This window comes from Eptatretus burgeri, chromosome 11 (genome assembly GCF_056783735.1).
Source record: "Eptatretus burgeri isolate ZD-2024b chromosome 11, Ebu_testis_v1, whole genome shotgun sequence".
NCBI classification, from domain to species: Eukaryota; Metazoa; Chordata; class Myxini; order Myxiniformes; family Myxinidae; genus Eptatretus; species Eptatretus burgeri.
In genome coordinates this window covers 70,510,850-70,523,349 of record NC_140971.1, presented here as the reverse complement: position 1 = coordinate 70,523,349, position 12,500 = coordinate 70,510,850, and the positions used below count along the sequence as shown (strand labels likewise).

Genomic DNA, 12,500 nt, shown 5'->3' with positions numbered 1-12,500 from the left:
ATGTCGATGCCAAAGGTGAGGATGGGAGAAAGGCAAAGGGGAGGCAGTACATGGGCAAGGGTCTGCATTATTAAGTTTAATGATGGTGGGCGGGAGGGTGCAGCGAGTGGGGGAAGTGGGGTGGGGGAGGGTGTGGTAGGAGTTGTTCCCATATCTATCATGCATGGAGTCAATTGTTTTTTTTTTTTTTTCTTCTATTTTTGTATATTTATTTTGTCTGAAGTACACAGTTAACTTTTCTCAAGTGTTTCTCTGCATGTTGCAGGCATTCACACCATCCTCAAAACTGGTAACTGTGTGCGTTACTGTGTCTTTGATTTGGCTTCTTGTAAACCTGAGCAAGAAAATGGCTTCCCTACGTCTAGCCTCGCGTTCCTTGGCCGTGATGCCAGCAACATTGCTATCTACACAGCAGGACAGGTACATGCATTCGGCCACCTTTGTTGCTTTTATTGCATTTGACGAGTAAAGAACCGGGCGTTACGGACGGGTTGACTTTCCCACTTTTATGATGTCAATGGTACATTTTGTTTTTGTTTGTAATACTGGCTTCCAACAGGTGGCGTGATACAATGCACATTTACATGGAGAGAATTGGGGTGCTCTCCCCAACTTTAACCCCCGGGACTGTGAATTTTTTTCCCCCCCCCAAATCATCCTGGGCACACCTCGAATACAACCACCTGTTTTCAATTCATTCTGTCCAGTGGTTTAGGAGTGCATAGAAAACAAAAACAGACACTTCTCTAATTTGCTATAGTGATGTTGTGGGTACATCGCTGAGTCACGAGTGGCCTCTCTTGGAACCACTTCCCGACATTTGACCGTGAAGCCGATGAGCCACGGATAACTCCTCGACCCGTCGGGTTACTAAGCAACCACATACGCCATCTAAGATGACTAACTCGGACAGGGTCACTGTGCCAAACTCTAGCGTTACCTTCCTGGTGACCAAGTTACCTCAGATAGGGACCATGCTCTTGGCCTTCCACCTTTGTCTATTAATTATGTTTGGCTGAGCGAAACCATAGGTGGGCTGCCGGTGAGATTAGCGCAGTGAATCTGTGGAGTACAATCTTCCTTGTCTTTATTACATGCTATGTCTAACCATTGAAAGAAAGAGACATTTGAGTAGGTTTGGAAACACCAAATCTTTTGTGAAAACAAGCACGTATTTACAACGATGCAAGTACGGGTAGTTACAAGAGATTGCAGTGCCAATGAAGAAACGGTCCTACCCCTAGCGCTCAAGGAAACCACTCATACAACTGGCTTAAAAAATACAGATAGGCATCACATTCATCCTGGAAAATTAGACAGACAAGGGGACAGAGAAATAATAAAAATATATAAAAAGTTGGGGTGTGTTGGCGACCCCGTCTTCAACTGCATGTGAGCAGGCTTGACTCCCATGGGTCTCCACAAGGTGTTGATGCAGGTGAGTGAGAGGAGTGGGTGGGGGGTGCGCTGTCGTGTGGTATCGTGTCGTGCGTAGCTCTGAAAATAACTGTTGGGGGTCGCATTTCGTTTGTTGATGCTCCACAACAGGTGAGCCCTGAGGTGTATGCGCTGTAAGATCCAAGGTTATCTGGTATGTGTGTGTGAAATACGTGTAAGAAATTAGTTCTCCCGGCTTGGTCAGCGCCTATTTCATCTGGCAGTTTGGGGAGTGCTGCACATCACTCCTTTTGCGTCACCAGACCGTGAGGGACGCCCGTTCCGCATGACACGTTGGGGAGCGCCCTCCTTTTTGCCCTCGTGCTCCGCTTGGTAGTGCCCATCCCGCTCGGCACCCTTGCGTTCTGCTCGTTCGGGCTCTGGTGTTGACCCCCGAACTGGATGCAAACTCCCTCAGAATCTGGGCTGCTCTCTCCTTGGACTCCGACTGCGCCCGATTTGAACAGCAACTCCACTCCAACCACTCTGCCGGGTTATTATTGTCCTCTGCACGGTGTCGCCAATTGCGTCCACTTTTGGCAACCACTGACCCAATAGTTTTGGCAACTATTGGGTCAGGCGCACTGTGATCTAGCAGCTGAGATTGGTTACTGGAGCGTCGGGGGCAGGGAGTGGGGTATTTCAGGCAGAGCCTTGTTTGATCCGCCTTGCCTGGGATGCTGCAACGACAAAGGGTTCTGTCCATTACACCGCTGAAGTGGCAATTGTCCGGCCAAATACTGGTGAGGTGACATGGTTTGAGAAGGTGTGTTTGAGAATGAAGTATAAGAATGGAGATTCGAGTACAGGTGACTGAAAATGAGGGTTTAGAAATGAGGTTTGAATACGTAGTTGGAAAATGAAGGTTTGGAAATGATGAGAACAATGGTGAAGGTTCTACCTACAATCACAACGCATCTCCTTTTCACCTAATACGAGAGGATGGGTAAACAAACTCAACAATCACTGTGGAAATATCTGAACTCATGTTGGGTGTAACTCCTCGGGGGCTTTTCCTAACCACAACACTGTGATATACCACAAGTGGTCTTGCCCTGGTTATCAGCCAAAATGGGTAGTGAAGAACAGATAGATCGATGTTCGCAGATTATAATAAGGAACCCTGCCCCAGCATTTGTATTTTTCTGAGTAAGTTGGTTTTTAAAGTTCAATGTCTACAGATGTGAAGGTATACATTGCATACAACAAGAGGAGCATTGGATTTGGACTCCATCTTTAGCTTCTTGCTTCTCAGAGATTCTTAAATCAGTAGGATGTAGGATAGAAATGTGTAAATAATATTGTAACGGCTGACAGGTTCGGACCAGGAGCCTGATCCCAATCTTGAAGACCAACGTCACGGTGACTGGGAGTGGGCACGTGGTCAAATCTTCCACCTTAGACGGTCACCATTTTAGCAACGGATGATCCTCAGAGACTGTCCACTGGGAAAGCCAAACAGATCTTTACTTAGATTTCCAACGTTCAGAAACTATAACAAGATCTGTTGCTTACAGCCGGTTCACCCGTCTAAAGGATGGTGGCCGAACAAATACCCCTGGGTGAACCGCTGCATTTCAAAACCTCCTAACGAGGGCTTTTCACACCAATTTTATAACACTTGTGGTTTGGCCCATGTCGTTGATTACCATTCCCAATTTGCTGTCACGACACACCATTGGTAAAAAATGGGATTTATTAAAGGAATTGGGGGAGGCGGGGGGGGGGGTTGGGGGAAAAAGAAGCAAAATGAATCATTTCTCTAATATTGATATCCCCCACGTCTACGGGATCTTGACGGCTTGCGCGAAATATCTTATTGCCAAATCGCTCACACACATGAAAAACAGGGATAGATCACAAGACAGAACTTACCTTTTCTATCCCCTGTTCATTGGGATCCTGTAACTGTGCTGTTAACTCCACTCAGTTTTGCTTTCAACTCGGTTTCCCCTCTCCTTGCAGCAGTGTGTAGGCTCTCATTGGCCACCATTCAGCTTCTCGTAGCTTTTGGTGGCTTATGAGGTTTGCAGTATTTATAGCGAGTCCATGAGTGCCAGTCCCGGCCTGGCTCTTACCTTGCACACGGTTATAAGGCCCTGCTTTTCGCCTTCCTCAAGGGGAAGGGGTGGTGGGAGAATTTGGTGGCTTGCGGATCTGAAAACAATTTATGAACGCAAGCACATAGATTACGAAAGCAATGACTTAAAGGATTAATGATGGGAAGGCATTAGAAACATTATGGAAGGGAAGTCACGTGTATAAGATTCTGAACACACTTCGACACATGTTCTGTCATTTTACGTAGAAACCACACTTCTGCTCGACGTTTATTCATGACATAACTACTCTATCTTACTCCCGTTGCCCCATTATGGCCGTTCCCTCAATACACTTTAACCTGCCATTGGCATTTTCTTTAGGAATCCCCTGTATTGCTGCGAGATGGGAATGGCACATTGTATCCTTTGAGTCGTGACTGTTTGGGTGGAGTGCGCGACCCAGATTGGCTTGACCTGCCACCGGTGCAGGCACTTGGCGTAGGCCTCCATGCCCTCACAAACCTTCCAGCCAACTCGAGTATCAAGAAGAAAGCTACAGTCATAGTTATGGCTATAGAGGTAGCAACCTTGCTCCTCTATTGTGGAATATAATGATTAGATTTTTTGCATAATCTGGGTTGTTTTCATTATAGTGGATGTAATTACTGGCTGAGTAGATTGATGAGTGATATAAAAATTGTGACTCCTCTCGTAATGCTGTTTGTAAAAACGCTATTTGTGCTGTCCTCTGGTATATGGTACTTTCCCAAATGTAACGTTTTGTTTTTGTTCTGGCTTTCCAACTCAGAGACAGTCTCTGCTCGGCCCTGTTTTACGCTGTGACTATGAAGCATGCCGCGCAGCACTGCTTGGCATGGAACAGAGTCTTCTCGTTGAGTTGGTTGACTCGCGAGAAGTTGATGGGGTCTTGCTAGAGCGCTGCGATGGCAATCGCAATGCACTGCATGCTGCCGTCTCAGCCTGTTTCCCAACTTCCAACAAGGAAGTCAAGGAAGACGATGGTAAGGCACATAGAACTTTGACTCTTACAAATCACCAGTCAATTTGATTCTAAAGTTGCTGCACATTTGTGTCCATAATCATTCGAGTTGATGTTTCACACAAGTGTTGTACTTGTCTTTGCAAAGGGATTGCTTAGATGGTGCTTTGTCATTCATTTGTGTTTAGAGCCTGAGAGGCCGGATCGTTCTTTTGTTGATCGCATATCTGCAGTGGAAGCCATTGCCAATGCCATCTCCGTAGTTTCCTGTGGTACGGGTCGTGCCTGTTCAACCAGTGGCAACAGCCGCAGGTATGAAAATCATGAAACTTTTTTTTTTTTTGAAAACAAAATTGAGGCTCATGGAAGGGTTATAACACAGAATGGATGAGAACATAACAGAACCAGAGAGTTCATAGAACACGATACCCTGCACAATGTTCAATTATATACTTCAATATCAATAAAATAAATTTTAAAAAAGGAAAAAAAAGACATCAAATGTCATAGCCCCCGTTGTTTTAGTAATTTTGCTGTACGGAGTTAAAAGGCTAGCCCATATTTATGTACAACTAAAATGTTCACCAATCTACCAGTTGACCATCTTTGATCAGATTGCAAAATAAAGTGAGGTGCACTTGTGTGTCATCATGTACTGTGCCTGTGCCAAGTTTGAACAAAATCAGACCATACATGTCTGAATCGGACCATGCTTGTCTGAGAAATAGTTGGGAACACATTTAAGTAACAAAATGGCTGCCAGTCGACCATTTTGTATCTGATCTTGGAAAAAAAACCAAAAAAAAAAAACCTAAGGCATCATTCATAGTCTGTGTGCCAAGTTTGAACAACATCGGTAAATGAATGTCCGAGAAATGGTTGAGGACGCATTCAACATCGGGGTTTTTACAACTAAAAATGGCCGCCAATCTACCAGTCGGCCATCTTTGATGTGATCACAACATAAAGTGAGGTACATGTGTATACGTATCCATATGGCAGCTTTTTTCACCCACGACACTGTACTATCTCATGCCATGCTCTTTAACACTCTATATTAATATATTGCATGGTTCTTGGAAGTATTATGAAGGCAATTTGTGTTCTGCAATGTTCAAATATATAATTCAATTTAAATAGAGGTTTAAAGATGCTTAAAGGCATATAAATAAATAAAAATTATGGGTTCTCGTGAAATTACGGGATGGTGTAAAAAAAAAAAATTCTCCAGCGTCTTTCATCACCCTATCTAACAGATGACATTTGTTATTTGTGCCTGTTGTACGTCTCCATTATGGCATCCTTAAAAACAGTTTTCTGTTCTGTTTGACTACTTGGCAAGCACACAGTAAAAATGTAATCCCATTCATCTCTGTGGATGTGCGATCAGGTCAAAATCAGAGACAAAGTGTGGTAAAACAAAAGACTTGTCTTTGTATTCATGCTCCAATTCATGTTCAAAATATAACATTCAATTTAAATATGTTGTACGTTATTCCATCAGAAACTAAGATGGAGGAAAAACATGAAGCAATTGCTTAACCCTGCCTTTTTGTGTCACATGCGTGGGGTAACAAGAAAGGGGGAAAGCACACAAACCGTGATGTAGAGGGACACAACAGAGGACACTTGGGGAAGAGTAAGCTCAAACACAGCAAGAAGAGGAAGGGATCAGTTCTCGATCATCCTCCAGTGACCATCAACGAACACATGGTCAATCTCCTTTACCACACCGCCAGCGTTAGAAAACCAAGTCCAGCGATGAGCCTGTGTGTGCCGAAACCATGAACCAGCCACCCCAAGTCCCTGACTTTTTGCAGTCAAGGAACTTAGTGCTATTCTGCTTCACAGTTGCAGACCCATGGGGACCAATACACATCTCATAACCATCCCTATCAGTTCCAGTCGATGCATTGAAATCCCCCAAGACTGGAAGAGTATCTCGCCTGGGGCACTGATCAACCACAGACTCGAGCGTGGCATAAAATACATCCTTCATAGTGAGATCACTCACCTCAGACGGAGCATATACAGAGACCAGGGAAACGACACCCAAGGAGTGACAAATCCTTAAGGCCCGGTCACACCTTGACGTTTTAGCCAACGTATGCCGATTTTTGATTTTTTTTTCTAAAACGCTGGCACACGTTGAATACGTTATGGGTAAGTTTTGATAACATTGAGAGCACGCTGAAAAACACTGCCATACGTCGTTGTACGTTGGCTTTAAACGTTGTACTTTTTGGTTTTCCTCAAATTTTTTCATGCTTGAAATTTCACGACGTATGCCGGCGTATGACTCACACGTTCCGCTACGCTGGCCACAAGTTGTATGCACGGTCTGTGATCGTTGACAGACGTCAACACATGCTACTTGTAAGTTAATCATGAGTTGAGACACGCCGAGGTAATGTTTAGCGTACCCGAAACTTATTTCTAACCTATGATTAACGTGTTGTTGGCACGTTACGCGATCGTTGCCACACATCGATGGACGTTACTTTTAAGTTACTCATAGGCTGAAAGACGTCGGAATAATGGATCGTCCTTGCATCAGCGTCCACGGCCACGGCCAGGACACTTATTTGCAGCATTCTTCAAACTTTTCTTCGGCATGACGAGGATGTTCACACTTCGATGTCTAGCTTGGCTATGATTCCAATTGTCCATCGGCAGCGTCTATTTAAAATAGTCGAGTTTGAGCGTTTTAACACGTTCAGAAGAAACGCTTCAAATTTCAAAACCCCAGCGTCAAAAAACAAAGGCGAGTGACAGCAATTTAAATCGTTCATTGTAAACAATGAAAATGGCTGAGTGGTACCGTTTAAAAGTCGTTGAGTGTAAAAAAAATCCAATTGTTGAGCGCAAGCGTCTACTTTCAATAGTGGAGATGCAGCCATTTAAATCGTTGAGTTTATCATTTAAATCGTTAAACGCAAGGACGATCCATCATAACCCACACCCTCCCCCTCACACTCACCTACTACTGCCAACATGAACAAACTACTACTAATACTGATACTGATACTGAAACTGATACTGTTACTGCTGACATGGACATCGACTCGAAAACACTGTTGGGTTCCCCTTTTATGAGCAGCATTTTTATATACCAATTCCCAAAACCGCTGGGAACATGTCTTTATATGGCAGTTGTAAGCTAGAAACACGTTAATTTTTTTTTTTTGTCGACCGGAAGACGTCATTGGAATACGTATACATACGTCAATGTGTGTTGGGACTACGTAAAGAATTGGTTCAAAGCACGTCAAACATAAGTTAGAAATAAGTTTCGCGTAAAAAAGACATTACCGCGACGTGTTTCGACTTATGAGTAGCTTATAAGTAGCCTTTGTGGACGTGTGTAAGCGTCCACATATCGTGTGTAAAACTTATCCCCATCGCATGCGAAACTGTCATACGCCGAGTACGTCGTAAAATTTTGAACATGTTTAAAATTTCTTGACGTATGATAGCGTACTTTAGCGTTCTACTCACGTATACCAAACTTACTCATACCGTATTTGACGTGCCCCAACGTTTTAGACACATTTTTCTTAGGTCGGCATACGCTGGCAAGATCGCCAAGGTGTGACCGCGATGTGGTCACTTCCATTTCTACGGCAGTTATGATTCGAATCGTTGTGCGTCAGCCTTTTAATAGGCTACGTCACGACATCGTCGGCGATGCGTGCAACGCGCTATGCCTAAGTTAGACTATCGTTGGGCATCGGTTGTGTAGGCCGACAACAGGTTCAGCATTCGTTGGTATAAGTTATCTATAACACAACGAAACGTTCTGTGTCCGTTACCAATGCGTTATACATAAGACCAAGTCGCTATGAATACGTCCGAATCTTTAAAAAAAAACATCAAAAGTTCAACGTAAGCCAGCGTTTTACATACATTTTAATACGTTGCCATCGCTGGCTAAAACGTCAAGGTGTGACCGGGCCTTTAGTCTCGTAATATGCTTGTTGATTGGTGTTACCTCAATTATCATTGAAGTAAGCTTATTGGACACAGCGACAGCAACTCCTTGGTTATGGTAATCCTCAGAGTGACCAGACCGATAGTAGTGTAACCACCCACCATGACCTCACCACTCTCAGGTCTCTGAACCTCAGAGAGTGCTGCAATACCAATGTCCAAACGCTTGAGCTCAGGTGATGACAGTCTATGGCCCTGTGACCTTTAATTGAAAATCTTTGTTGCCATAAATATTTGTGAACCACAGAAGGGATTTCAACCAAATTTGGCACAAGTATGGACTGCAATACAAAGATGAACGGGTTCAATTTTGTGTTCGACAGGTCAAGGGGCATTTACTCTTTAAAAATCATTTTGCAGATCATTACTTGAATAAGAAGCATGTGATGTTTTCTCTCTCCTATAGGCCATGGGCCAGATATGGTCCACGTGCACCCCCCCCCCACCCCACAACCCTTCGACCCCATATTTTTTCTGAAGCCTTAGGGTCCCCTGAGCATGAATTCAACTGGTAACAGTGAATAAACTGGGATTCACTGTCCATTTTCCAACCATATCTGACGGTACCCTCAAAATGTCAACTGTTCCTCAGTTTCACACATAAAAAAATCCCCTGACTGATAACATCTCTACAGTTGCCCAATAAGCATTAATATTAACAAATTATATATCAAATGAAAGATTATCACATGCAGATTTTCAAAATAGAGGCATCTGTTAAAATTTAATAGCATTATGTTTGTCCCAAGAAGTGATGAAGAGGAGTACCTCGCCTTTCCTTTGGACAACTCAGATTCAACTCAGATATCTGAAATAATAACGTATATTCATGCTCATTTTACCTGACACAAACAAATAAATATTTCAATGATATCACAAATTTTACTACCTTTCTATTGATTCCAAAATTATCCCACACCAACTAAAGATGTACCAGGTATTACGTCTCAAACATAAGTACATCACTGTTGCAACACCCAACATGTAGTCACCAGTAAGACGTAAGACTGACAAAATATTCCTTACTTCACATAAAGAATATAAATTATAAGTTTATTTAAGAAAAACAATTGAAACTTATTATGTCATGTTCACAAAATGTCATTGTGCATGGATTGCGCATAATATTCATTATTGCTGTCGTCATCACTCTCCAATGCCTGCTCTATATCATCAAATGCATCCATATCTGAATCCTCATCAGAGTCAGTGTCATCAGGTGTGACTTCAGCAATGTCTTCTAGTTGCCGTGGGAGGACATCTCCTTCATACCACAGAGGATCAAGGTTACCATCCTTTTCCTCCCAACCATGTCCCTGACTGGCCTTCGGAATCTGTGGTTGTGGAATATGCGCGGTCTTCCAAATCTGTACTTGGTGGTTTACTCTCCGAATGGGCTGGGTAAGAGCTCGTTTACAAGGTGGTAAGTTAGCCATATCCACATTCCAGTCATTAACCATCCCATAACGGAGTACAAAACTGTACAAGAATGCTTGCATGCTGCTGAAGAGGCCACCAGAGAAGTTGGACACCCTTATGTCATAACTACATTTGACTTGGGAGTTTGCATGAAGGCCAACCCATTCGTGTGGAACTCACAAGACAAGTATGAGAGCCACATAATTCTAATTGGCACATTCCACCTCATATGCGCTTATATGAAGATGATTGCCAAAAAGATGGCTGGGTCTGGGTTAGCAGATGGTCTCCTAGAAGCAGGACTAATCAGTGGAGGATCTTTGGGTGGTCTGATGTCCGGGAAGCACGACGACAGAGCCCTATATTGTCACAAGATTATGTTGGAATGTCTTGAAAGATTGCTCATAGAGGAGTACCTCAAAGATAAAAGCACTGATGATCTGTTCTTGTCTTTCTCTGATGAATCATCAGATAAGCTACGTGCCCAAGTAGATTCCCACAGCCAAGATACTTTGAATGCTGTCTTGATGGACAATTCCTTTGTCCAATTCATAGAGCAGTATGCAGAATTCAAAAAAGGAGTCGCAAATGGACGTTTGGGGAAGACTGTCCAGCTGTGGTTGTCATACATGGACCATGTCTGTTTTATTCAATCACACCTTGAAGCCGTAAAGACAAATAACTTTCTTTTGTATGCTGCATCCATCAGTCGCATGACGTCTCTTCTTCAGTTTTGGTGGACAGAACTATGCATGGTATCTCCCATATTTCTCTGTGTTCATAGCCAATATAGACAACTCACACCCAGGGGCAGTATCACTGATCAAGAGAGGAGCTATCAGTGTCGCATGCTCCTTTATCCCTGGCAATCGTTGTGCAGTGGATAAAACCATGGAGGAGACCTTCATGAGGCATGCTAAGTCACATGGTGGTGCTGGAACCAGTGCAGCAGGTTGACTACTCACCAACTACCAGGCCTACCAGAGATGGGTTAGGACAACACATGCAAGGTCTCTATGTTGATGCTGCACTTGGAATGGCTCACATGTTGGACAGTGGAGAGGGAACAAAGCATCGTGATACACGTCCAACAGAGGTCACAAAAGGAGAGAAGTTGGTGAAAAGGGCCAAAGATGCCATAGGAAGTTTTCTTAATCCTTTCAATATAGAGACAAATTATCAATTGTTTATACTCTCATCAGGAAGTGCTGCATCTGATGCTGTTTCAGATGATGTTCTAAAGGCTGAAGCTGTTGGTGAAAAAGCACGGGATGAATTTATTGACGCTCGACTGAAGAATAGTAAAGATTTCTTTGAGCCTGTGAAGAGACTGAACCTCAAAACTCTGAGTGACATGAGCAAGGTATCCAAGATGAAGACAACCAATATTAAGGTCATACAGTACAAGCAACAGGGTAATGTAGCCTTTCAATTCTTTGTAAAGTCACAAAACCATGGCTTGCAAGTCGATATGAAAGAACTGTTGACATATCCATTAACTCCCGTACCATACAGCATCGCTACAGCTGATGGATATCTTGCTAAGACTGACAAAGCAAAGGCATTTCAAAACCTGATCAAGGATTGTAATGATGCTGATGTACCAGCAACTAATGAAACATTGACTCTGTATGATGGCAATGCTTGCTTCTATTGCCTGAAAGTCAGATCTCTTACAAAGTGTTTGACATCATTGGAAAAACAGGAGATGTGGTATTTAACACTGATCAATATTTGCCTGATTCAGTGAAGTTGATGGAGAGGCGATGTCGGGGCTGTGGAGAAAAGCTTTTACTTGCAGGTGAAGCCACGAAGAGACCACCTGATTGGAAATTGTTCCTGTCAAATGATGAGAACAAGATACAGCTCATCAAACTTCTGTTTTAGGCTCTGGAGTGGTGATAACTATGCATCAAGGTTGCATGGAAGATGAGTGATCTTTGTATTTGAGGGCATCACATATTTGCTCACATCTGCTGATGGCCAAACAACAATTAGAGAGGAGCTACCACTGCTGAAATCAACCCAGGAAGAAACTGACTCTCGTATGATACTGTATGTTCAGTATGCTAGACTCAGAAACTATCAATTTGTCCGAGTGAAAAGTTCAGACTCAGATGTATTTTTCATCCTATTACACTATGCTGCCTCTGTTCATGGAACAACTGTCCTGTTTGACACAGGCAAAGGCTACAAGCAGAGGATGGTAAATGTCAGTGAACTAGCTTCAGATTTTGGCCAGGAAAAGTGCACAGCTCTCATGGCACTCCATGCTTATCGTGGCTGTGACACCACTAGTGCCTTCCAATGAATTGGCAAACTTAAACCTGTGAAAACTTTTGTGCTTTCCAAAATATATCTCTACTCCGGAGAAACTGGGCGATGCTTGGGATATTTCTGATGATCTCATTGATGAGTTGGACACCTTCACGTGTGCCATGTACGGTAGAGCGTCAAAGGTGTCAAAAGTTGATGATCTGCGACTCATTCGTATAAACGAGCTCTGTGCCAGGCAAAGTCGTCTTGTGCCTTCAGGGAATGTGGATATGGCTAACTTACCACCTTGTAAGCGAGCTCTTACCCAGCACATTCGGAGAGTAAACTACCAAGTA

General features: G+C 43.3%; 1 protein-coding gene across 1 annotated transcript in view; it reads left to right on the top strand.

Annotated features, from left to right (window-relative positions):
- Nucleotides 1-12,500, top strand: part of UBR5 (ubiquitin protein ligase E3 component n-recognin 5) — a 219,616-nt gene that overhangs the window by 92,636 nt on the left and 114,480 nt on the right. Inside the window, 5 exon segments of the mRNA XM_085846879.1 lie at nt 1-15; nt 266-420; nt 3,861-4,058; nt 4,288-4,501; nt 4,668-4,791. The exon segment at nt 1-15 is cut by the window's left edge and continues 97 nt beyond it. Coding sequence (XP_085703005.1) covers nt 1-15; nt 266-420; nt 3,861-4,058; nt 4,288-4,501; nt 4,668-4,791 — 706 coding nt within the window.